The sequence below is a fragment of the Myotis yumanensis genome, unplaced genomic scaffold (genome assembly GCF_028538775.1).
Source record: "Myotis yumanensis isolate MYYU_CA2020_CCGP unplaced genomic scaffold, mMyoYum1.0.hap1 SCAF_3, whole genome shotgun sequence".
In the NCBI taxonomy this organism is placed as follows: Eukaryota; Metazoa; Chordata; class Mammalia; order Chiroptera; family Vespertilionidae; genus Myotis; species Myotis yumanensis.
In genome coordinates this window covers 397,037-422,867 of record NW_027223754.1, presented here as the reverse complement: position 1 = coordinate 422,867, position 25,831 = coordinate 397,037, and the positions used below count along the sequence as shown (strand labels likewise).

The 25,831-nt window shown below is 59.6% G+C and overlaps 2 protein-coding genes across 5 annotated transcripts in view; one reads left to right on the top strand and one right to left on the bottom strand.

The window, feature by feature from the left end:
- MCPH1 (microcephalin 1) overlaps positions 1-25,831 on the top strand; it is a 99,628-nt gene that overhangs the window by 45,111 nt on the left and 28,686 nt on the right. The window lies entirely within an intron of this gene.
- The window catches only part of ANGPT2 (angiopoietin 2), a 40,732-nt gene that overhangs the window by 12,841 nt on the left and 2,060 nt on the right, over positions 1-25,831 (bottom strand). For all 4 annotated transcript variants that reach the window (XM_070408075.1, XM_070408073.1, XM_070408072.1 and 1 more), the window contains exons 2-4: positions 7,029-7,184; positions 3,366-3,487; positions 769-1,001 (exon numbers count right to left, since the gene is read on the bottom strand). In XM_070408075.1, the coding sequence (XP_070264176.1) occupies positions 769-1,001; positions 3,366-3,487; positions 7,029-7,184 (511 nt within the window). The remainder of the gene's footprint in view (positions 1-768; positions 1,002-3,365; positions 3,488-7,028; positions 7,185-25,831) is intronic.

Genomic DNA, 25,831 nt, shown 5'->3' with positions numbered 1-25,831 from the left:
AGCCATGAGCCCGGGTTCTGGCTGAGCAGCGCTCCCCCATGGGAGCACACTGACCACCAGGAGGCAGCTCTTGTATTGAGCGTCTGCCCCCTGGTGGTCAGTGTGCATCATAGTGACCAGTCGTTCCGCCGTTCGATCAATTTGCATATTACCCTTTTATTATATAGGATATGTAAGAGAAGAAATGCCTTTTCTGAAAGATGAGAATTTTTTAGAATTTTGAGAATTTCTTTTTTTTTTTTTTTTTTTTTTTAAGCCTTGCCGAGACAAGGCCACCAAAAATTAGGTTGCCTCCCAAAAAAAAATGGGAGAGAGAGAGGATGAATTTTGAGAATTTCACTGACTGAATTCCACTTCACTGGAGCTAAGGTGGGTGTGGCCACCAGGGTGTGCATGACTGAGGGGAGGTGGCCACACTTACAGCCGACATGGACACCAGGGTGTGCATGACTGAGGGGGGGGTGGCCTCCCTCACAGCCGGCGTGGACACCAGGGTGCATGACTGAGGGGAAGTGGCCGCACTTACAGCCGACATGGACACCAGGGTGTGCATGACAGAGGGGGGGTGGCCTCCCTCACAGCCGGCGTGGACACCAGGGTGCATGACTGAGGGGAAGTGGCCGCACTTACAGCCCAGCATGGACACCAGGGTGCATGACTGAGGGGAAGTGGCTGCACTTACAGCCAACGTGGCCATCAGGGTGTGCATGACTGAGGGGGGAGTGGCCACCAGGGTGTGCAGGACTGAGGGGGAGTGGCCGCACTTACAGCCCGACGTGGACACGAGGGTCAGCAGGCTGTGCACGGTCTCCATGAGGTCGTGCTGCTGCTTCTGCAGGACGGAGTTGTTCACCGTCGCCGTCACCAGCTGCTTCTCGAGCTCCTCGATGATGGAGTTCTGCTTGGACACCAGCACCTGCAGCTGGTCCTTCTCTTCCTTCATGGACTGGAGCTGCACGATGTGCTTGCCTTCCATGTCGAGCACTTTCTTCTCCAGGACGCTGGGGGAGGGAAAGCGAGTCAGCGATGCAGGTGCTCCGCTCCCCACGGCCCAGGCCCACGCCCGTCCGGTCACTCTCATAGCCGCGCCCAGGGACTCATGTCATTGGAGTTTCTGCTTCTCCAGGGCACATTAACATGTCAGAGGAGCCGGCCCACATGGCTCAGTGGTTGAGCATCGACCTATGAACCAGGAGGGCACAGTGCGATTCCCCGTCAGGGCACAGGCCTGGATCGCGGGCTTGATCCCCAGCAGGGGCGTGCAGGAGGCAGCGATCAGTGGTTCTCTCTTATCAGTGATGTCTCTCTCTCTCCCTCCCTTTCTCTCTAAATCAATAAACATATCTTTTAAAGATGTCAGAGCAGGCAGTTGCACGGTGATGTGGCCGCAGCCCTGAGGGAGCTCTCAGGCCGCTCCTCGGGTAGGCAGGTGGCCATGCCAGCCCTCTGGAGGGATTTGAGGAGGAAATGCCCTAGTGAGAACGTCAGGGCTGCAGCAGGTTGTCTGTCCAGGATGTCTGTGGTAGGAAGGCTGGCAACCACGGCCTCGCGGAGAGGAGCGTGGACCATGCAGAGGTGCCTCAGCATGGGGAGCGCAGGTGGGCAGGGCCGTGGGAAGAGCAGGCTGAGCCCTCCCTCCTCACGTGACCTCCCATGTTACCTGGGCAGGCCTTGCGCTCTCTGGCTCTCAGGAATGCCCTGCCTATCACAGTGAACATCACTGCACACAGTGACGTTATAAACGGAGGCACGAGGTACGTGGCCTCGGAGGCCCTTCTGCTCTGTGGTCTGATGCCGTTGCACTTCTTTGGGGCAGTACATCTCCATCGTTACCTGGTGGACATCACTCAGCCACGGAACCGGCCACCCAGTAAAGCCTTCACTGTGAGCGTGAGCATTCAGCATGAACAGTTACCATCAGACACTCAGTTGTATCTGGTAGCTGCACCCCAGCCCTCGGTCCCTGGGAATCAGGACAGTAGCTCCTGTCCGCGTCTCGCCGGCAAGTAGCCCGTTTCTCCACACGGTCACGAGCACTCGATGTGCACCGTTCCCCATATCCTTCTCAGTGGCTATTCCTGAACAGGTTCCTTGATATCAGCCAAGTCACTTTCAGTTGTACGTCACCATCATTAATTAAAAACCAAGGTGACTCACCTCAGCAGAAAGTAACGAAGATAAATGCGCAAAGCGTCGGCGTTCTGCCTGATGTCATTGCCAGCGCCCTCAGGCTCCAGCTTTGGAGCCACTCCTGCGGGCACTCCGTCCTGCCTCTGCCGCCCGCACACTGTCCCACGGGTGCGTGAGAGATGGGGTCACGTGGCCCAGAGGGGGTCACGTGAGTGGACGTGGGGACACGCGGGCAGGAGTTTTCTCAAGAAACGAGTTTATTTCTCCCCAAACTGGACCAGCACAGCTGCAGAGGCCGCCACATCCTGATCTCAAAGGCCTCCTCTCGAAGGCAGGAGCCACGCCAGCCTCGGTCCTCCCCGACCAGAGGACCAACCAGGCCGGCCCCGCCCCCCCGGAGTGCGGGCACAGGTGCCCCCAGTGCTGGCTGAGACCTCAGCTCGGGGAGCCGCACCCGGCCCTTTCAATGAAAGGAAATCAATACAGTGGCCCTTGAACAGCACGAGTCTGAACTGCGGGTCCACGTGTGCGTGGACTGTTTTCAATCAATGCCTGTGACGTTTAAATCTCAGTTCATGCACACTGGCTGCGCATCATGGGGGAAGCAGAGTTAATTGGGGGCATGGGAAGCATGTTCGCGAAAAGATGTGAAAGAATGTGGAGGGTCCTATAGGCTAGATGAGTCAGAGGCACCGCCAGCCGGTGTGGCGGGTCCCTGGTCCATACGTGGTAAAGCTTCACACAGAATCCCGCCCATCAGGGCGGCTAAAGGAGTGGAGTCATGATCACGTTTGAAACCACTGCAGCTGACTGAGCAGTTTGCAGGCCGTAGGTGCGGGGCTAAGTGGTGTCTGAGCTCGGGAGCCAGCCCCACGTCTGTGGGGAAAGGGCAGTATGATTGGACAGACCTTTACCCGGATGGCAGCGGGGTAACATGCCTGCGGGTGCTAGCACTGCGGAGTGAATACGACAGAGCAGGACAGTGTCCACTGCTCGGTGTGTCAGCAAGCTGGCCAGGGCTCGCACACCCTGCCCCGGCTCGTCGGCAAGTGACCGCGCAGCCGTCCAGCCCCGCCCGCCCAGCACGATGCGCCGAGAGACGCTGCGGCTCAGTTACAGGTCTCGCCCGTGTGTTTCCCGCTTTGCAGAAGTGGAAGTTTGAAACATTAAAGAAGAACACTCGGACTAAAAATGGACTCGCTTTTCCAAATTATACGTTTTTTGTGCTTTCTTACCTGTTCTTGTCCTGCAGCTTGCTGATCTCACTGGTCTGGTCCAGGATCTGTTTCTCCAGTTTGTTGGTGGACAGGGAATGTTCCAGGAGCTGGAGCTCGAGTCTCGTCGTCTGGTTCAACACCTGCGGGCGACACAGCAGACTCCCGCTGGTCAGCTTCCCCATAGGACACGGGGCCCCGTGGAGGGGACAAGCCCTAGAGCGAGCGCTCACCCTGGGCCTTCCTGGGGCCAGAGGCTTGGTTGCCTGGTGACGTCAGGGGGTGTGGGAGGGCCCTGTGGCCTGGCCTTTATTGAGAGAGTTTCCCAGGTGTTTGTGTCACGTAACAAAGCGCTAGTTTCCTGGTCCTGCGTGTTTGCCGTGTACGGTGAGGCGGTGGGTGTGACTGCAAAGGCCCTGCCTCCCCTCTGTCCGCAGCCAACCTGGGTGGACGCCACCTGCTCCACTCGATACATAGAGCTCGTTTTCCCAGCGTTTCCTTGTCGCTGGTGGTCTCATGGTTAGCGTTTTCTTCCTCCTCCGTTTCTTTTTCTACACCTGGCGTCAGCCGGTCAGGAGGCAGCCCACGTGGGAAGGCGGAGCCCGGCTTTGCGGGGGCCTCTGGCACGGCCACACGCACTGTCACGACCCCCACCGCGTTCCAGCACTGAGGACGCATTCTTTCGCGTTTGGCTGCCTTGTGGCAGGAAGTATCCATTGCTCACATCCCGTGTGGGGTGGCCTTACAGGATGAGCGGTCACGTGGAAGCTGGGGCAGAATGACTGCCCAGGAACCAGGGTCCTTGACTGAGGGAAGCATTGTTTGCTCGGTGCCCATGACATTCATAAAAGGCTCGCCCGGCCGTGGGCAGGGCAGGGCCAGGCCGACTCCTCAGTGGCGACTGCAGGCCCTGGCCAGCCTGGGGCGGGGCTTGAACACACACTTTCCTCTGTGGCCCCAGCATCCTGCGTGGGCTCTGGCTCAGAGGGAGTGGAAACTCTGGAGGCCCAGAGAGGACGTGGGGAGGTGCGGAGGGTGGCGTGTGGGTCCCTACTCGCCCGGCACCCAGTGCAACGCTTCATCGCCTGCTCGGGCCTCCAGCTGCGGGTGCCTGTCCGTCACTGAGCCTCCAGGATCCCAGGCCCCCGCTGCCCCTCGGTCCAGTTGTCGTCTCACAGGCTCGAGGAGTCACACTTTGTACAGCGACCTCCATGCTTGGACTCAACCCTGCCTCGCACGGTCACTGCTGGTGACACAGTGCAGCCGTGCGGCCCCGGCTCGGGCCGCGTTCTCACGTGTCCGCCCGGCCAGCAGCTGTTTGCTCTCGCCGTCCCCGTGTGCCAGCGGGGTTCTGTGACCTGTGGCTTCACAGCAGATGTTTAGAGACAGTGGGCCCAACCACAGAAGGCTTGTGAAGAGCCGGCAGGTCTTGCACAGGACGTAGGAAGGTGTGCGTCCTGGCTGCCTCTGCCACCTTCATTGCTGTCGCCTGGGAGCACAGGAAGCGGCTTCCGGGCACATGGGGGGAGCCCACACCCGCCAGCCTTCCCTTGGAAGCGGCAGCGTGGCTTCGTCACGACCACTTACTGTAATAACGGGCTGGGGATCCTGCACTTTCCCTTTAAAAGTTTTACACCTTTTCATTCTTACCTTTTATCACCTCTTTGGATTACAATTTTTGGTCCCTTGTGATCCATCGTGTAAATCCTTCTATTTTTCCTAAACTGTCCAATAAGGTGGAAAGGTTAGGTGAGCAGGTCCCTTCTTGCTGTCCTCACATGAGCGTCCTGGGCTTCTCCCACCGCCTGCTGTGTTCCTTTCCCCTCTCTCAGCAGTTGCCAGGGAGACAGCGAGACTCCTGCCTCAGAGCAGCTGGCCCAGCTCAGGGGGAAGGCGAGGCTCCTACCTCCTGGCTGGCCCTTGAGCTGAGGCGGCCACTCCCACTGGGAACTGCGTGGGACTTGCCTGCATTAGAACTGCTGCTCTCTTGATCATCACCATCCTCAGAGCAGGAAGGTGCTAGCCCAGCAGCCGGGAGCGAGCGGGCCTGGGAGCCGGGAGCCGGGAGCACTCGCGGGAGAGGTTGGGGGGCGGGAGGATGGGGGGCATTCTTCCAGCAGCACTTCCCCCGCACTCACCTGCTGTCCTGTGTGGCCACTAGCGGCTCTGTGAATTTTGTTTTGCTGTTTTGCAGTTACTCTTTTAATATTTTCGTGTTTCATGCTCTTTTCTACTATTAACCATTAGCTCATAGACTCTTAAAGCTGAAAGGGACTTAGTCACTCCTGTGGCCCTGCCTCATCCATAGCCACACAGCTGAGGTCCCGGAGCCCAGGGCCTCACTCAGCTGTTCACCCAGCCACGCGGAGCTGGGACCATCAGAGCCTGGCTCCCGGCTGGAGTGAGCCCCCTGTGCCTGCTCCTCTGCCTCTCTGTGCCGCCTGCTCCCTCTGTCTGTCTGCCTCTCTGTGCCGCCTGCTCCCTCTGTCTGTCTGCCTCTCTGTGCTGCCTGCTCCCTCTGTCTGTCTGCCTCTCTGTGCCGCCTGCTCCCCTCTGTCTGTCTGCCTCTCTGTGCTCCCCTCTGTCTGTCTGCCTCTCTGTGCTGCCTGCTCCCTCTGTCTGTCTGCCTCTCTGTGCCGCCTGCTCCCTCTGTCTGTCTGCCTCTCTGTGCTCCCTCTGTCTGTCTGCCTCTCTGTGCCACCTGCTCCCTCTGTCTGTCTGCCTCTCTGTGCTCCCCTCTGTCTGTCTGCCTCTCTGTGCCGCCTGCTCCCTCTGTCTGTCTGCCTCTCTGTGCCGCCTGCTCCCTCTGTCTGTCTGCCTCTCTGTGCTCCCTCTGTCTGTCTGCCTCTCTGTGCCACCTGCTCCCTCTGTCTGTCTGCCTCTCTGTGCTCCCCTCTGTCTGTCTGCCTCTCTGTGCCACCTGCTCCCTCTGTCTGTCTGCCTCTCTGTGCCGCCTGCTCCCTCTGTCTGTCTGCCTCTCTGTGCCACCTGCTCCCTCTGTCTGTCTGCCTCTCTGTGCTCCCCTCTGTCTGTCTGCCTCTCTGTGCTGCCTTCTCCTCTCTGTCTGTCTGCCTCTCTGTGCCACCTGCTCCCTCTGTCTGTCTGCCTCTCTGTGCTGCCTTCTCCTCTCTGTCTGTCTGCCTCTCTGTGCCACCTGCTCCCTCTGTCTGTCTGCCTCTCTCTGCCGCCTGCTCCCCTCTGTCTGTCTGTCTGCCTCTCTGCTGCCTGCTCCCCCGTGTGCCTCTGTCAAGTCAGACGGTGACTGTATGAACCTGTAGGACAGATGGGTAGACTCACACCAGGGATGGCACAAACTTCTACCACAGACGGTTTGGACAGCTCCTGAGATCAGCTAGAAGAGCAGTTTCTGGCCTCTGTCTGGGGCCTCGTTCTCTGCAGGAGCAGCTCAGGGCTCGGAGGAAGAGACCTCGAGAGTCCAGAAGCACGTGAGGCAGACGCACGTGTGAGGGGCGGGAACAGGACGCAGGGCCTTGGGGAACAGACGTCCTTCACCCTCAGCCCTGACCGTCAGGCTGCGTGTCCTGATGTCACTCCTGTCTAGCTCGAGTCCTGCCTTTCCTGCGTCCTCCCGTCCTGCTCCCTGGCCTCCACTCGCCCACTGTGCTTCCGGGTCGCATGCACTGTCGGCTGTCGCCTGGCCGGGCCGCCTGCCCCCACACTCACCTGGGCCTCCACGTCCGTCAGCTTGCGCGTCTGCGCCTCGGTCTGGTTTAGGAGGCTGGAGCCCATCTCCATCATGGCGGCCGTGTGGTTGTGCGCGGCGCTCTGCTGCAGCGCGGCCACGCCCCTGCGCATGCTGTCCTGGATGTAGCTCTCCAGCTGCGGGCACATGCAGGGAGGGGGGCATTAGTCAGGCGGAGCCTTAGCCAACAGCAGTCAGATACGAGGCATCAGAGGAGGCCACCTGGGTGTCTGCCCCAGGGCAGGCGGGAGGGAGCGAGGCCGCACTGGGGCGCACAGTTGCGGGGTGTCCGGGAGGGACCCCAGGGTCACCCTGCCACGCCCTGGCTCTGGGTCCCTGTGCTGTAGGGAATGGAAAGTTGGTCCTGAGAAGCGTTGTGTGCGCCTCGTTCTAGATCTGTTTCCCAGAATGCAGTGTAGATGATGAGGATGGAGCAGGGGAGGCCGCCCTCAGACTTGCCCAGACTGTCAGGACCCCCCCATATTCTGAGCCCCCCCCCAACGGAGTTCATCACACATTAGGCTGCTCAGGTTTTTCAGCCGGGGTGCACGGCCAGCCCCACCCCAGGGCTCTGCTGCTCGCCTCCCCTGCCTGAGTCACTGTGAGGGTGCGCGCTCGTCTCCCTCCCGTGGGTGTGGGCGTGGGCGTGGGTGTGGGGAGCTAGCCCGGCTGCCGAGTGATAGCGGGTGGCAGGCCATGCGGTCGGGCGTGGGCGCCTGCTCCCCACGCTGCAGCCTTTGATCAGGAGCTGGCTGACCGTCGGGTCCCGGGTCCTCATATAGAAAGTCGTGTCTCTGATGGGCCAGAGGACTGTGTTCAGGATTCATTGACATGGTGGTTAGACGGTATGTCGTTCACAACATGAGCCCTATAGCAGGTCTGGTGCCCACCTGGCACCGTGCCTAGTTGTTCCCGTGTCACTGACAAGTCCCTGTGCTGTGCTGACATCCCCTCGACGTCCGAAACCCCGATCTGTGCTGCTCACTCCTCACCTTCCCCACCCAGCGCTGCCCCCCCATTAGTCTGCCCTGTGTCTCTGAGTCTGTTTCTGTTCGGTTTGTTTATTTTATCCTTTAGATTCCACATCTGAGTGAAACCATCTGGTATGTGTCTGTCTGACTTATCTCGCTCAGCACAACACCCTCTAGGTCCCCCACACTGTAGCAAAGGGTAAGATTCCGTTTCTTTTTATGGCGGATTAAGGTTCCATGTGTGTCTGTGCCACAGCCTGGCATCCCTCCCGTACCCATGGGCACTAGGCTGCCCCATAGAGCTAAGCTGTGCTGTGAAAGTCCGTGTGCGCATAACTCGGGGCACTTGAAGTTCCATTTCCTTTCTTCTTTGTTTTCTGTAATGACTAGTGACGGAGCCACAATTCCACTCCTTGGTCCAAACCAGGGGTCCTCAAACTACGGCCCGCAGGCCACATGCAAATACAAATATTGTATTTGTTCCTGTTTTGTGTTTTTACTTCAAAATAAGATATGTGCGGTGTGCACAGGAATTTATTCATAGTTTTTTTTTTTAAACTATAGTCCGGCCCTCCAACGGTCTGAGGGACAGTGAACTGGCCCCCTGTTTAAAAAGTTTGAGGACCCCTGGTCCAAACTGTAAGATCATGAGGACAGAAGCCCTGTTTTTATCTTCTTATCGCGTAGTTTCAGCTCAAATACTTGCTATTAAGTTGAATGAATAAAATTTGATCACAAAACTGCTTATCGTGCCTTTCTCTCCTAGTAAAACCACAGAGAATCCTCTCACTAGACAGTCCCGGGCCAGGGGTCCTCCTCCTGGTCCCTGTGCCTGCCTGAGGGTACAGGTGGGGGCGCCCGTCCCTCCCTCCATGCACCTGCCTGAGGATACAGGTGGGCAGGTGGGAGCTCCTCCTGGAGTTCAAGGGCGGTCGTTGGTGCAAATTGTAAACTGTGACTCGGATGGTGTTAGGTCTTAGGATGCTCCTTGGAGCTGTACCTCCTGGCTCCCTTGGCTGCTCACCATGCACCGTCCCCACTCCCGGAGCTATGCGCGCGCACACAGACACACGCGCACACACACACACACAGACACACGCGCACACACACACACAGAGACACACGCACACACACACACACATCTGGATGCTTCCTGGTCGCCCCCGGCTCCCTCTGGGCCGCTGGGCAGATCCCAGGGTGTGAACCTGACCAACGCTGGGCTCTGACCATTTGTAAACCTTGCTGAGGCCTGGGCTTCTCCATGTGAGTGAAGTAGACTAGACCGGCATGAGCATGTCAGGCACTCTTCCTGGGCAGCCCCACAAACCCTCTCACGGGGCCTCACCAAAGCCCAGAGCAGCGCCTGTCGCCCTGATGACCGCCGGCTTTCGGCTTTCGGTGGCGAGCTCTTTCCTGGTGCGTCCTGGCCTCCCCGCTTCACAAACGTCCATGGTTTGATGCCCAGCTTAAGAGAACTTCACACAGCAGTTTGTCCTTCCCCTCCCGCCCACGCTCACCTCGCTCTTCACCGTGGGAATAGTGGGATTTTTGAGGGTGAAGTTAAGTCTATATAAGTCATCCAGAGAAGTCATCTTGGTTACTGCAAAAGTCATATTTAGAAAGACTTCTCCTGGGAAGTTTGGAGCTCAGGAAGGCATGCTCGGCGGGAGTTTGGGCCACGCCTGTGCTCCGAGGAATGGTCTACCAGCTCGGATAGATAAAGGCGGCATCTTACTGAGTCCGCCCTGAGCAGCGAGATAAGAGCTGTTCCCTCCCGTCCCTCTGTGTGTGGCCAGAGGGGACGGAGCTCTGTAGCCCTCCCAGTCCCATTCCGCAGCTGCTGGGTCAGCTGTGTCTGCACATCGAGTCACGATGTAAGCGCACGTTAGACTCAGGAGCTTTAAAAGACATTAAAGACCTAATTTTAAAAATGAAATTTCTTAGCATTGTTGCCATCACTTTGTCTAAGCTTGAAAATGATAGAATGCAAAATTCTTTTTAACCCAACTGCTTTTCAACTTTTCAGGATGACAAAGTATATGTATAGTGTGTGTGTGTGTGTGTGCGCACGCGCGTGTGTGTATATGGGTCCTCTTACATTGAAGCAAATTATAGGTGTGTGTACATGTGATGTGTGTACATGGGATGTGTGTACATGGGATGTGAGTACATGGGATGTTAGTACATGGGATGTGTGTACATGGGATGTGAGTACATGGGATGTGAGTACATGGGATGTGAGTACATGGGATGTGTGTACATGGGACACGTGTGTACACATCTCGTGTGTGTACATCTGATGTGTGAGTGGATGTCATATATATGTATAGTCTCCGTATACAATGTATGCAGCAACAGGAAGTGGAATTTGCTCTGCACTGGCCCAGCTGCTAACTAGCCTTGGGAGAAAGAGACCGGATAGAGAAACGTCAGGTGTTAGACATTTTGCGTTGATTCTCAGAAAGACGCGTGTCCTCACCCTTGAAGCCATGAAATTAATGACGGTGTAGGAGATGTGCTGATGTGAGGGGAGAGCTCTCTAGAAGGAAGAGGCAGTGACAGCCGCGGTGACTGCGTTCGCGTTTGTTGATCACTCCCGCGTCTCAGCCACCAGGGCTCGGGGTGCCTGGCATCCTGGGTGGGCACTCTGAGGGCTGGCATGTCAGCAAACAGGCGCTTCACCCACCAGCCACCCCACACTTTTCCTGCCTTTCCACACCTTTCTAGGTGGCCTGTCCCCGGGCTGGCCTGAGTGTGCCGTCCCACAGCCCAGGGTGGCAGCCTTGAAAGCCAGAGACCACTGCCCTGCCGTCGGCGGGCGGGCAGGGCCACTGCTACCAGCAGAGAGGCCTGGAATCCATGACTGCCTCCCGTCTCCTGGGAGCTTCTTGACAAAGGCGTCCGTTTCCCTCCCAAGACGAGCAGTACATTTTTAGTGGGGACTCCCTCCCGGGGCCGTTATGGGTGTGGAAGTGGCCTCCAGAGGCTGCGCCCATGAGGTGCGCCCCACCCACACACACACATCCCGGGGCTGGAGGCCGAGCCCCTGGTGCCTGCCTGACCCCGTTTGCTGGTCGCTCCCCCTGAGGGAAGGGCACCGGCCGCCTCCCTGCCCTGGGCCGGGACCAGTGCGTTCCCTCCCAGTTTATGGCCCTAAAACGCCTTTCTGTGTAGTTCCTGGTTTTTATTGTCCACAAGGGAACCCACACATACAGAGACCTGCCCGCGAAATGCCAGGCTGGCGCGAGGGAGGGACACGGCGAGCGGAGGCACAGGAGACCTCCCTCCCGGCAGAGCCCCCTCGCCTTTCCTCCCGCTGCTCTTGTCAGGACAGCTGAGAGCCGGAGCCCCAGGGAGGGCGGACCCTCCTGTCTGCAGGTGACGAGGCCCAGTGCCGAGCAGTGGGGTCCCAGTCCCTCTGAGGGGCCGCGGGGACGGTCACTCTGTCCTCTCGGAATTAGTGCTGCGTCCCCTCCCTAGGACACGGGCGAGCGGCCCGCGTGCCGTCGGCGCATTGAGGCGACTGTCCTTTGGGTTGTGCGGGTGCTGCTGCCTGTCCTTGTCATTTGCTAAGAGAAGCAGGTGCGCCTCAGACACAGTCTTTGCAAGTTGGCAGAGCATGAAGCTCCAGGGACGGAACAGGATGCCTTAACGCAGACGTCTGTCCTGGCGTGAAACCGTCCTGACGGCCCCCCCCCCACCCCACCCCCCCATCTGCAGTGACCGAACGTGAAGGAAAAGAAGTCCATTTGCGAGGCAGCGGGCAGATGGAGTGCACGTGGAAGTCATTCCCCCGCGCTCTCCTCCTCACCGAGATCCTCGTCTTCGTTTTTCTACCAAAAGGAAAGTGATCTGGAAACTGGGGAAAGGAAGGCCGTTCACAAAGGCCCCCCCCCCCCCCCCCCCCCCCCCCCCCGTTCGAGGCTCGGATCTGGGTCCCTCACCGACCACCGGGTCCTGGCTGCCAGGCGCATCCCTGACGTTACTTAACCAGTTAACTCCCACGACATTTAGAATTTAATTTAAAAAGTCCACCACTTGCCTCTATGCAGCAACCCCTTTGGCGGTCGAACGACCCTGTCACAGGGGTCGCCTAAGACCATCCTGCATATCAGATATTTACATGACGACACATAACAGTAGCAACATGACAGTTATGAAGTAGCAACAAAAATAATGTTATGGTTGGGTCACAACATGAGGAACCGTATTTAAAGGGCCAGGAGGTTGAGAACCACTGCTCTATAGAGCTTGTGGCGTGCACATGGTTCGTCTCTGCTCACCTGGACGCCTTAGTTCCTAGCGAGCTGACAGATACCTGTGGTTTCGTTGGCAGCGTTTTACCCTCCAGCTTTGCAACTTAGAGGCGCTTGATTCTTCTCCCTAGCAGCCCCACTCACTCCCTGCTTCCTCAGACGCCGCCACCCGTCCTTCCGGACTGTCACGCAGCCCACCTGGGCGCTGCGGGCTCCGTGCAGGCCTGACCCTGGGCAGCTCAGGCGCGGCCTGGCCCTTAGGCTTGCCCCTTAGTCTGCAGGCGGCGTGCAGGCTCCCTGGAGGGCCGCACCCCTCCCACTCCGGAACCCGCCTCGGTCTCCGTGCCTCCGGCCGCATCTGGCCCTGGGCCACTTCCCTCTCTGGCCTTGGCCTGTGGCTCCTTTGCCTGGTCCTCTCTCCTGAGATGACCCCCACGACCTGTGTGGCATCGCGACACCGGAATCATCCTGGGCTGGTCCCATGGTTCCACCTCCTGGAACTCGAGGCCTGTGCTCACTTGCTGGGAGGCGGCGGCCCTGTGGGCTTTCTGCAGGCGCGGAGCGGGCAGGAGCAGAGCATGGGCCCCTGTGGCTTGTTGGAAAACCTGAATACAAGATGACTAAACCCAGGCATCTTCTGTTTGGAAGGCTTTTCACCTGATGTTCCTGGTTCCCTGTCTTGAGATCTTCAGACAGAACAGTGGCAAAGCTGGGCTTTCCTCATCCTTGCGAAGTTCTTTTTCTCGTGGGAGGTGTCACAGCCTCGCAGGCCTGGGTCCCGTGCCTGGTGACTGATTCTGGCCCCTCTCCCTCGGGCAGGCGGGCTGCAGGGCGTGGTCATAGCCAGCCGCCGCCCGTCCCCGTCCCCTGCTGCGTGGACCTGCTGCGTGGACCTGCTGCGTGGACCCGCCGCCCGGGCTCTAGGAGCACCTCCTGGGACTGATCGGCTCTGAGTGCTTCTCGCTGTTTTCTGCGAGGAACATGGGACAACTTCCCGCGGACACTGCTGGGAGCCCTTCCTGCGTTCACTGCTCTGCAGGGACTGAAGGTCACGCTGGTGACCTGGTACTCAAGGGCATGAGGAGCAGAGCTGCGGGCACCAGTAGGGCCTGGTCGCTAGTCTGTCCCCTCCTCCTGTGCAGATAATGGGTAAGATAGCTTAGTGTCCCTGTGCTCCAGCAAGTCACATGCGTGTCCTCGCTTCTGTCTGAGACGCCGTGGTCGTTTTTGTTACATAACTGGGAGTTAATCACACGCACTCACGTATGTTTCCCTTAACATCAGTCCAAAGTCTGAGGGAAAGTGTAATTTCCCCTTAAAATGTTGTGCTCATTTCCTGCCGATGAAATGACTATTTTCCCCTTTAAAATCTATACAAGTTGGAGGAACCGCATGTAAACCAGGGCATTCGTGTGGCAAACGTGTTGTGTGTCAGGCACGAAAGCTGTAGAGGCTCCTGGGTCCGTGTACATGGACCCGAGTCTCTGCTCCCTGCCGCCCCACCTAGGCTCGGCCACAGCCCCTCACGGGTGCTGCAGGCCAGGGCGGGCGGGGCAGCGATGCCCCAGGCCCTGTGCGTGCAGCTTCTGCGAGAACAGTGAGAGCCGCTTGCAGTTGCTGATGGCACGTGTGTATCCATCTCAGACTCTCACGGCCTTCGCATGGGTTTCCCCCAGCAGAGCCCGAGACACAGGCCACATGCAGGAAGTTTATTTAGGACGCGGTCCCAGGAGCCGCGGACAGGCCGGGAGGCAGCAGCGGGGCCACGTGGTGACGAGGGGAGCCCCCGGCTGCGTCTGAGGAGCCGCCCACCTGGCACAGAGGAGAACTCCATCCCTCTGGGCCAGGGCAGCCCTGGGCACCGCCCGCCACACTCAGGGGTTCCCACCAGGCCCCCAGGCGCTGGGGTCGGCTGCATCGCTGGGCGGGAGCAGCTGCCCTCCACGTGCTGCTGGAGCCGCTGGGCCTGTCCCTGCAGAGTGGCCGGGGGTGAGGAGGGATTGAAAGGATGTGCGTCCCCCCAGAGGTCCTGAGACAGAGCAGGGCCTGGGACAGACGGCCCCGCAGCGTGGGGTCTGTGGGTAGAGCTCCCTCAGCAGCCTGGTGCCCTGGCTGACCGCTCGGACGTGCCAGAGGAAGGACAGGCTGGGCTGGGATCGAGGAGGGGCCGTGAGGAGGGCAGTGTGTGAGGAGGTCAGCGCGAGCCCAACAGCCCCCGGCCAAAGCCACGGAGACTCACGCCACTCTCCGCGGCCCCTGCGTGGCCCTGCCCACCTTGGCCACCGTCTGCTCCCTGGGGTATTCTCGCACCTTCTCAGCTGAGGAGACGCTGGGATGCGGGTAAAGGGACCTAAACTCGCTCTATGAAGTGAACTGGATCATCGCCGGTGCAGATGGCGCGGCTGGAACGCAGCTCTGGGAAGAGGGGCATGAGTTCAGGCGACAATACTGGGCTTTCTTTTTCATTTAAATCCTCACCTGAGGGTGTGTTTGTGTTGATTTGAGAGAGAGGAAAGGAGAGGGAGAGAGAAACGTTGATGTGAGAGCGACACATCGACCCGTTGCCTCCCGCGTGCACCGGGGATCCAACCGCAACCCAGGTGTGTGCCGGACCGGAACTGAACCTGCACCTTCTGGTGCACGGGCGACGCTGCCAGCTGAGCCACCGCCAGGGCCGGGCATGTCTTTTTAATGAAACTGAAGGTCTTGCCTCTGAGATCGAGGTGCCCGAAAGGAGACAGTAGACGTTTCAGTGTTTCTGTGGCAGACAGGCTGAAACGTGCCTTCAGAGGCATGCACATTACACACACACACACACACGTGTCTCCCTGTGTGGACACGGATGCGAATATACCCCCCACTTTCAGTTCACGGGGGGCGGGGGGCGCTTTAGATTCAGTAAATCAGTAGCATTGCTGAGCTCGCATTTTGTGAATTAGAACCTCGGTCTGGGTCACAGTGCGAGCTCGTAGGAGAGTGAGAATGAACACGCAGCCGCCCCTGGGCCGCGGCCCAGCGCACCTGGACACACCTGGCCGTGTGCTGAGCGAGCGCTCCTGCTGCCTCCTCGCCCTTCTCTGCCACAGGCTTCCCGCCAAAGGTCGCTGTCTGACCGGTCGCTGTGTCTCTGCCTCTGCCTACATGGCGTGCGTTTGCCGAATCCTGGTAGACTGCCGGCGGCAAGGCGCTGCCGTCACCTCTAGAGCAGGCTCTTTTCCTTCTTTCACATGAAATAGTTACACGGTCGCAACGGATAGGAAAGGACAAGGCTGCAGGAACGTAAGTGACTCTCCTCTTAAAGTGCGTCCATGACAGACGGGTTCCTTCTGAGGAGGGCGGGCGGCCGTAGGTCCTTGAGGGCGTAGGAGCGGCTGGGGAAGCCCGAGTCTCAGAAGCCAGACCTCCTGCTGGCCGCCTCCTCCTGCCACCAAAGGAGGGTGAGGAGGCTCCCGCAGCAGCGGGGACCCCCCCCCCCCGGCGGGCTCGTGAGTCCGCGGGACGCACCGCCGTGGACCCCCTTTTCCACTCGACGATGTGCACTGACCTCCCGGACGGCCTAGATCTCAGGAGAGCGTGTGAAGAGTGAAGTGCCACACCGTTCGCTGCCACCCTGCGACCTCGCTGCTCTGGGCGTGCCCCGTCGGCAGCCTTCACCTGCTGGCACCGAAGAGATGTCCAGACGAGTGGCCTTCACCTGCTGGCACCGAAGAGATGTCCAGACGAGTGGCCTCGGGCCCGTGATTTGGACGTGACTGCGGAGAGCCCCGCTGCAGCATGGCGGCCGCCACAGAGGGGAGAGCGTCCTGTTAGGTGCATTGCTGGTGGCAGCGGCGCTCTGTCCCGATCAGGCATAAAAGGCATTTGCTCTTGGAAGACCAAGGAAGAAGTCGTGCCGTTCCCATTGGTCTAAAAATAAACAGTAACTAAGCAAACGCCTGCGCCACGGCTCGCTCTGCTGGGTGCGGTGGCGTCCGGTGCAGGGAGAAATGATTTATCCTCCGAGGGGACAAGTTCAGAATCACTCTGGGAAAGTGAAATCAGTGAATTAGCCTTTTGAATATAGTCATGTTTTGAGTTGCTCCAGTTCAAGTATTTCCTGCTTTTAGCATCAGTAGAAAAGCTCTGTGTGCGTGGGTTGAAGTGGGGACTCGGCCACCTGGGGAAGTCGGGTCAGCTCAGGTGCGTCATCCGTAAAGGGCGCTGTGAGCGCCTCCTGAGCTGCGTTCGTGTGAAAGTTAAATGCAGCCACGTAGCACAGTCCCCAGACTGTGTGCCACGGCACCCTCACAGGAGCCCGGGAGACAGTTGAATGTTGAAGGGTCACCCAGCAGCACGCTACACCTGCCGGCCCTGGGAGAATCGGCAGCTCTGCAGGCGCTCGGTGCCGACCACGGCCGTGCAGAGCTGGGCTTGGGTGCTGTCATGAACGCCAGGCCGGCACGGAGGTCAGGCTGGAGCTGGAAAGGCTCCCGTCTGCCCGGGTGTGAGCAGCTGCCAGTGCCCAACTGGCAGCCATATTCCACTCTGAGTGGTTGGTGTCGCTTAAGAGAGAAGTAAAGTTCATCCCTTTTCTCTCTGTTTATGGGTCTTTATGTTTTTAACTGGCTACCAAATTGTCAGGACAGAAATACCTGAGTCGTTTGGACGTAATTACTTCATAAATGTGAACGGTGCAGTATTCCTCTTGGCCCAGAGGTGCCGTGAGCAAACACCGCTGGGAAAGAGGGGCCGTGCCTGCAAGTCGCCGGCACCTCAGGTGGAGCCTGGCGCCCCCCAGGGCGGACACGCACGGTCCGTGGTTGCCATCTCCGCCACTTCATGTGTCTGTGGGACAGCCAGTGAGTGGTAAGGAGCTGGTGACTGAAGTGAGCTCTTCATCAAGACGTGCACTTGAAGGTGCTCCCAACCTCGGAAACCGTTGAGGAAAACGGCCGTGTTCCTTGCAAACATTGATTGCCGAGTCTCCTGCGGGCTGATGTGGCCTGGGGAGCCCTCTGAGCACGTGGCCTGGGGAGCCCTCTGAGCACGCCCGCACAGCGGTCGGCCTGGGGGGCTAGGGGCCTGGGTGGTGCTTGGTGGCGTGGGGGAGGGACGGGCGCGTGCCTTTCACATCGGTGCTTCGTTTCTGCATGTGGCTTGTGAGCTTGCGTGCTGGCCGCCTCGCGAGGTCCAGGCGAACGAGCCCGTAGCTTAGAAAACCCAGTCACCGGGACACCCGAGCAGCTGGGGGAGTGTTCTCAGTGCGAGTCTCCGAATGCCTGTGGTCACAGCGCGAGCCCTCGAGCCCTTTCCCAGAATCGGTCTCAGTTCTGGAGTCCGCGCCTCCCCCGCCCGCCGTCCGTCCGGGGAAAACTAGTGGAAAATTCCTGGCCCCTGCAAGAGCTATAAAAAGCATGTCGTTCAGAATTGACTTTTTTGTCCACATGCTTGAATTTTTACTCTCAACTTGAGGGGAAAAGTCATTTCAAGAGACACTTCTTTAGCAGTGGGCTGAGCATGGCACGGGGTGCGGGGGGCTGGCTTGGCTTGGGCGCTAGGGAGTCAGGCATTTGCATGTATCGGTGCTTTCTGAGTGACAGCATGACAGGGCCGCACGCCACCCCCTCCCTCGTCTTCAGAAGAGTGACTCTCATTCACAGTCACTCAGGACTCACATATGACTCACTGAGTGGGAGCTACAAGCTCTCGTGGGTGCACACAGGAAGTGGGATTGAGGGTGAGGGTGCACACAGGAAGTGGGGGGAGGGGGGAGGGGGAGGGTGCATACTGAAGCAGTGGGAGGGAGGAGGTTATACACAGGAAGCGGGGGGGGGGGGGGGGAGGCTGCACACAGGAAGTGGGGTAAAGGGGGAGGGTGCACACAGGAAGAGGGGGAGGGTGCACATAGGAAGTGGGGGAGGGGAGGGTGCACACAGGAAGTGGGGGAGGGTGCACATAGGAAGTGGGGAAGGTGGAAGGTGCAAACAGGAAGTGGGGGAGGGGAGGGTGCACACAGGAAGTAGGGGAGTGGAGGGTGCACACAGGAAGAGGGGGGAGGGTGCACATAGGAAGTGGGGCGGGGGAGGGTGCACACAGGAAGAGGGGGGAGAGGCACCTAGGAAGTGGGGGAGCCCATGGGACTCACGGTGGGTTTCCCAGTGGTACAGGTGCTCACTGAGGCTGGACTGTTAGGCCGGCTGGGACGAAGGAGGGTCCCGCTGCCCCCAGAAGCAAGCTCTGGCCTGGGGAGATGTGTGGGGCCATCTGGCTCTGCTGATCCTGGGGTTGGGGTGTTGGGAGGGGAAGACAGAAGGGCCCAGCGGGCAGAGGATGGGCTGTGGGGCTGGGTCCCCTCCCCCGCCCTGCCACCTGCAGCGTAACTGGGCGGGTACCGTGTGGGCGGGACCGTGCGGGCTGCCCGGGCTGAGGTCCCGTTCTCCCGGCCCTGGGGAACCCAGCCCAGGCCTCTCGGGCCGGCGGAGAAGTAGGTGCTGAGCGGTGGGCTGGTCCGGGAGGTCTGAGGGCAGCTCCTGTCAGCCCAGCTGCTGGGCTCCCAGGACAACAGACACAGGACAGGGCTGTCCACCTGGGAAGTGCTGGCTCCCATCAAAGCACGGGCACCGCCCGCAGTGGCGGCGGGACGCAGGCCGCGTCCGTGTGCTGACCACGACGCCCTCACTGCCCGGGGAGGGGGTTTATACGTGCAGCACGGACTCTCACCCAGCAGAGGGCCCGTGACGGCACTGCAGGCCGTTAACGGGCGCATGAAGTCACCCAGGCAGACACTCAGGCTCTGCTCGTGTTATTCCGAGTTCCGCCTGTGTGCACCCTCCCCCCTCCCCCTTCCTGTGTGCACCCTCCCCCCCCTGTGTGCACCCTCCCCCCCACTTCCTGTGTGCACCCTCCCCCCTCCCACTTCCTGTGTGCACCCTCCCCCTCCCCCTTGCTGTGTGCACCCTCCCCCCCCCTGTGTGCACCCTCCCCCCACTTCCTGTGTGCACCCTCCCCCCTTCCTGTGTGCACCCTCCCCCCGCTTCCTGTGTGCACCCTCCCCCCACTTCCTGTGTGCACCCTCCCCCCCTTCCTGTGTGCACCCTCCCCACTTCCTGTGTGCACCCTCCCCAAGAAAGGTAAGTGGGGTTCATTCTGTAATGCAGACAGGAAATCCCAGAGTCAGGCACAATGGATGGATGAAGAGGGGAGGCTGGTGGGGAGCAGGGAGTGGGGAGCGTCGCACCTGCTCACGCGTGCGTTCCCCCCCCGCCCCCCCCCCCCCCCCAGGCCGGAAGCCCTGCCAAGATGTGCCGGGGCCTCCAGATGGGGCTGCCGGTGGCTGTTCGCGGGCATGTGCTTGCTCCCTGTCACAGCCATGTTTTGCAGTCGCTGTCAGTCTAGGTTCGTCCCGAGAGTGAAAGGCGAAGCTGGGGCGGATTGGGCCTTAGGCCTGGGGCCCTCAGCTCTCCCCCGCGCCCCCCAGGGTAAACCAGGGGCGGGCCCTCCGCCCCGGGGTCCCTGGCTCTTTCCCCCCACCCCCCAGGTGGTTCTCGCCCTGGGGGTGGGCAGCTCTGGCGTGAGTGCGTGTGGGTCAGAGGCCCGGTGCTGGGAAACCCGGTGGTCTGGGAGCTCTGCTGATTCACACAAAGGCGGGCCTTTCTCTCCACCTTTGGAAAACCTGATATTGTACAAAGGTCCGAAACCAAGAACTCGAGTGGAGGTTTGCCAACTGTGCGCCGTCACCTGCCACGCGGAGCTCGAGTCTCTTCTCCAAGGAAGGAGTCTCCTCGGTGGGCCGGGTGAACTAACTGAGCCCGCATCGCCATGACTATGACGGCAGCACCCTCTCGTCATCTTACAGAGACAACCGGAGCGCCAGGGGCGGGTTCTCGGCTCTGACTCCAGCCATTGCTGTTGTGTGCACAGCATCCCGCTGCCAGGACTCTGAGGCTTTTTGAACAAACAAGCAAAAGCTGCTGGCGCCGTAGCCCCTTGTTCGTGGGGAGGGGGACAGTGGGCAGTGGAGCCGGGTACCTGCAGGCGGCAAGGCTGCCGGATGCGGCTCGGGGTTCTGAGTCCCTGAGAACAGACCGGCCGGGAGCAAGTGGTTTATCCATCAGGCACGGCCGTCCTCCCCTCCTCAGGCTCCGCATGTGGGTGGTGGGCGCTGGGGAGGGGAAGGGGAAGCAGCTGTCAGCCAGTCCGGGGATTGCAGCTGTGACCTCATGGGGGGTGGGGGGGCGGCTCGTCTTGTAAATACCGCCGCGTTTCCGACATCGTCCGTCCGAGCAGAGGGGAGCACAGAGCGATGCCTGTGCCTGCGATGACCCTGAGGGAGCCACACGGGAAGATGTGACAGTTGCCGTTTGAGGAGATGGGGTTCCGGTTCATCTTGATTCGTTAACTTGCAATCGAGTTGTCCCAGCCATCGCTGCTTTTAGGAGCACCTCACTGTTATGGCTGAGTTAAAACCAGTTCTGGTCAGGAATTCCTATCACTAACACTTTATCAGGTTAAAACTGGGTAAGCTTTTTTTAAAGGCAATTTCAGAATACTCCTTCATAGCTGAAAATGATTAGGAATTGCATACACTCCCACTAAATGTGAAGCATAGGTCATTAGCTTGTGGTTGGAATTTGGTTATTTTATGTGATTCAGCAAAATATCTTCTCTCTAGCAGCATTTTTGCACCAGAATTTCTCATTAAGTTTTGCTTAGGGAAGTTTTAAGCTACATCTGTTTGTAATAATTGTTCAGAGACTCGATCGTAGTTAATAAAACTCCAAGGAATACTTCAATTAGCTACAGACTAGTGCTATGATTACCCAGCACATAACCAAGAGCTGATCCTGTCTGTCGATCCCACAAAGTTAACGATGGAGAACATGCTGTCGGGCGCTCAGGAGTCTGCCTCCTGGGAATTGGACCTTTCCTGCCAGGAGGTGCGGGCTGATTAGCTGCCGCCGAAGGAGGCTCCGGCCCCAGTCCCTGCTCCTGGACGAGCAGCAGCAGACGGCCGGCGGCATTGCTGTGGCCCCCGAGAGCGGAGCACAGACGCCGAGGGTCACTGGCTGCCTCGATGGGCTCGCGGGCGGCCTCTGGGCATGACGGGGTACTGGCAGGTTTGGGGGCACCGGGGCGATTTCGGAGCAGGCGCTTCTAGGGGCCCAGTCCGTGCAATAGGAATGATAGAAGTGCAAGCGTCCTTTTCTGCGCTGGGAAGGTCACTGTCGCAGGGCCCCTCCGCGGGCGACCTCCGGGGTGGGGTTGGCGTGCAGCAGCGCAGGTCCTGACACGGGTGCTCCTGCTGCTACACGACCACAGTCCCTGGCGACACCTGGCAGCTTCGGGCACTTTACACTCACCACCCACTTGGGACACAGATCCCCCCGAGGCCCCACGGCAGGGAGAGGTGCACATGGGCCAGCCAGGTCCCTGAGCGGAGGGAGAGGCATGTGGCGGAAGAGGCCATTGGGGTGCCATGCTCACGATCTCCCGCGTTGGGACCTGCATGCTGCACCAGGGGAGACGCTGGGACACACGGGCAGAGCCAGAGGCATCTACGGGCAGTGAGCAGGCTGTGCCAGGGCCTGTGGCCTCCGCGCTAGGGCCACCCAGTTACCCACCTTCCTGGCAGGTCTGTCCCCCGTGCTGCGACCTGACTACCAAGCTCTGGGTGAGAGGAGAAGCCCAGGGGAGCGAGCCCGGTGCTGGTCGGCCGGTAGAGACCACAGAGCCAGGCCTGCCCTCCCGCGGGCACAGGCACAGGCACAGGCGCGGGGAAGGCTGACTGGTGTATGTCCTGGGATTCTGAGTCCTGGAGGCAGGGGCAGGGGCAGTGCCCCTGGGAACCGCCCTCACACCAGGGAGACCCTTCCTGTGAGCAGCGTGGACGTGGTCCCGACGGAGGAGCCCTTGGGGATGCCGTCTGGCTACACGCCTCTGTGAAAGACTTTCCGAATGTTCTGCACGTGTAACCGCTGGGAAGCAATGTTCGCAAGGCCTCCGTGTCTCACCATCTCTCCCTTAGCCATCACCACTGTCCGCACACGTACCCACACTCACACACACACACACTCACACACACTCTCACATACACAACACACAACACACTCAACACACACACTCGCACACACTCACAACACACACTCACTCTCTCACACACACGTACCCACACTCACACACTCACACACACACACACTCACACACATACCCACACTCACACACTCACACACACTCTCACACACACAAACAACACACAACACACTCAACACACACACTCGCACACACTCACAACACACACACACATTCACACACACACACACAAACAACTCACAGCACACTCAACACACACACTCGCACACACTCACAACACACACTCACTCACACACACATACCCACTCACACACTCACACACTCACACACACACAACACACTCACACTCACACATACACACACACTCTCACACATACATGTTTTACATACACATGTAATCGTCTTGCACAGGAGACGCCCCGGTTGCCTTCTCCCCGCACCCTCAGCCCCTCGGTGAGGTGGCCTCTCTCACCTGGAAGCACGGGGGACGGAGGCTGTCCGCTCAGTGGCCCTCAGGTGCCCGGCTGTGCCCGGTCCACGTGCCCTGAGCACCCTGGGTGCATGTGGGTGGGCCGCTTCCATTCCTGCCCTAACCTCGCAGACTCGCTTCCTTTTTACTTTAAGATAAAATATGCAAGTGACCGGGTAGACGCGGATGTGTATAACATCAGAGTGTACACAGCCCCTCGGGCTGGACACACGTGGGCCTCCCGCACATGCTTGCTGACCTGTTGACGAAGCAGTGAACCTGGTGACACCGTGTGACGAGCCCCGAGGCCCGGGGTGGCCCGACCTTTCCGCTCAGTGACGTTAAAGAAATCACCCTCCACCCGCATTCACTCACACTCCTCTCCACGGCCCTCCGGACAGCGAGCGGGCGCGTGCTCCCCCGCGTTTACTTTTCCCTCCGCTGAGCCTGCGCCACCGCTGACTGCGTGGCGCTGACGCCCCTGGCCCGTGTCCCTGCGTGACCGCCGGTGGCGGGCCTGCCTGTGTCGAGCTGTTTGCGGCAGGTGAGGGCAGCATCGCTGACCTTGCCTGTGACTGTGCTGTGCCCTCGGGGGTGCGGTGTGGCCCCTCGTCTCGATGGGTTCCCTCCCCGGGAGCCCAGTGTCCGTCTGTCTCTCACACACACAGCCCTTGAACCCTGTCTCCTGTGCCCCTGCTGCTAATTAACGCCTCTCCCCTGCAGCCTCTTTTCATGTCCTTCATGAGCCAGAGAGAAGACTGTGGTGTCAGTGGTCACAGCAGCGACTGGGGCGCATCTGGGCGGCGAGCGCGCTCCTTGGTCACGTGTGAGGCAGAGAAAGCAAGAAGGGACCGAAGAGCAGGGAGGAGCGTTTGCCTTCTCTGCCCTCACAGTGGTCTGACTGTTCAGCTTCAGTGCCTGACAGTGGCTCCCGTAGTCTTTTGGTTTGATTTCTAAATGATCGGTGTTGGAGGTTGGTCAGAAAGGATTTCCACTCCAATGAGCTGAACTGCGGCTGCTCTGTGGCCTGAAATCAGGACTGTGGCAGCCTGGGCCCCGACGCCGTCCTCCACGGTCAGGGAGCCCTGCCTCTGAGCGACTCTGGCTCCGGCCTGTTGGTTGGCCCCCCGACGGGTCAGGAGGAGGCCCCGCGGGCGTGGGGTTTCCAGAGAGGCAGGAAGGGGCCCTGGCAGTCACGGGCTCCCGTCTCAGCTCTCGGCTCCGCAGGCAAATGGTCACCCCGTCCGTGGTGTGGTCCCCAGAGCTGGTCGGGCCAGCACACAGCCCGTGTGACGAGCAGCGGCTGCGTGGCCGTGGAAAGCACGTGTTCCCCACACGGCAGTCACGGAGTCGGCACCCCTCCCATTCACACTCGGCTCTGTGTTGTGCACGTGTTCCCCACACGGCAGTCACGGAGTCGGCACCCCTCCCTTCACACTCGGCTCTGTGTTGTGCACGTGTTCCCCACACGGCAGTCACGGAGTCGGCACCCCTCCCGTTCACACTCGGCTCTGTGTTGTGCACGTGTTCCCCACACGGCAGTCACGGAGTCGGCACCTCTCCCTTCACACTCGGTTGTGTTGTGCACGTGCCTTGGCCACACTGACCCTCCCTAGTGACGCCTGTCGTCACGTCCTCCCCGCCACAGGAGCTGTGTGGTCAGTCACGGGCCCTTCTGTCCCTTAAAGAGGGCCCTCCACTCCGCTGGAAGCACGGCACTTGCTTCCCACTGAGCAGGCCCAGGCCGCCTTCCCGCAGGGCGCAGCGGGCCCGGCCACGGCAGGACGGGCTCCTCCTCCCACCAGTGAGCCAAGAGGGGACGGGGGTGCAGCCACACACACTCACACTGATACACACTCACATTCACACTGACATACACTCACACTCACACTGATACACACTCACACTCACACTGACATACACTCACACTCACACTGACATGCACTCACACATTCACACACACTGACATGCACACACACACACACACACTCACACACACTGACACATGACACAGTCCCTGGCGAGGCTGGGGAGGGCTGGTGGCCGAGTGCCTGTGGGCCTCCCAGCCTCAGGGTCCCCCATGGAACGGGCAGCAAATTTGTTTCTAGGAGCAAAGCTGCATGTGGCCCTCACGTGGAGGGACGTGCAGTCTCACATCTTAGCCGTGTCCTCAGGCGCGTGGCAGAGAGAGGGCCTACGGGCAGGTCTGCTTCCAGCCCGCAGGCTGTCCTGAGAGCAGCGAGGTAACACAGGAAGTGTTTACCGTCAGGTCCCAGCAGGAGCTGTGTTTTCAAACGTTCTGTTGTCGGGCACAATGGGCTCGCAGTTGTTTACGAGTGTAAGGTGTTCATCAGTGTGAAGTGGTTGTTTATTTCCGTTCCCTGTTTCCGCTCACTGGGGAAAACATTTGGTCTCCCAGCAAGACACGGGCCATTCTGCGAAGTCATTTGTCTGTTTTTACAAAGTGTCTCACATCTGGGCAGAGGAGTGGGCAGTCGCGGGCAGTGTGGCCTCCGGAGCTGCTGCCGGCCTCACGGGGCCCAGTCCGCCTCGCAGGCTGCCCCGCTGCTCCCTCACCGCCCGAGTCCGGCCCCGCCCGCCGGCCAGAGGTGCGAGCTCCTGGGGCGACGCTACCCACCCCAGAGGCAGGGCTGCTCATCTGCCGGTCGCCAGGGACTGTCTCACTCTCCTCCGTGACAGGTTTTCTTGAAAGCGTCAAGGTCCCCCCCCCCCCCCTCCCTCGCTCTCCCTCTCATTTTCAGCATTGGTCAGGGAGAGAAAGGAAATATGGAAACAAAAAATATATATAAACGGCCCCAAGAGGAAGGAAGTGTGGGAAACAGCGAATAACATGGGTGGTTCTGTGATGGTCGAGAGGAGGCGCTGAGCGCGGGCTGACCCTTTGATCCTGCGGCTTGTCTGTCACCCGTTATCTCTGTTCTCTTCTGAAAGAGCCATGTTTATTGTCACAGGTGACAAAACACAGGAGAACAAGCGGAGAGGTTACGGGCTCGCTTTCA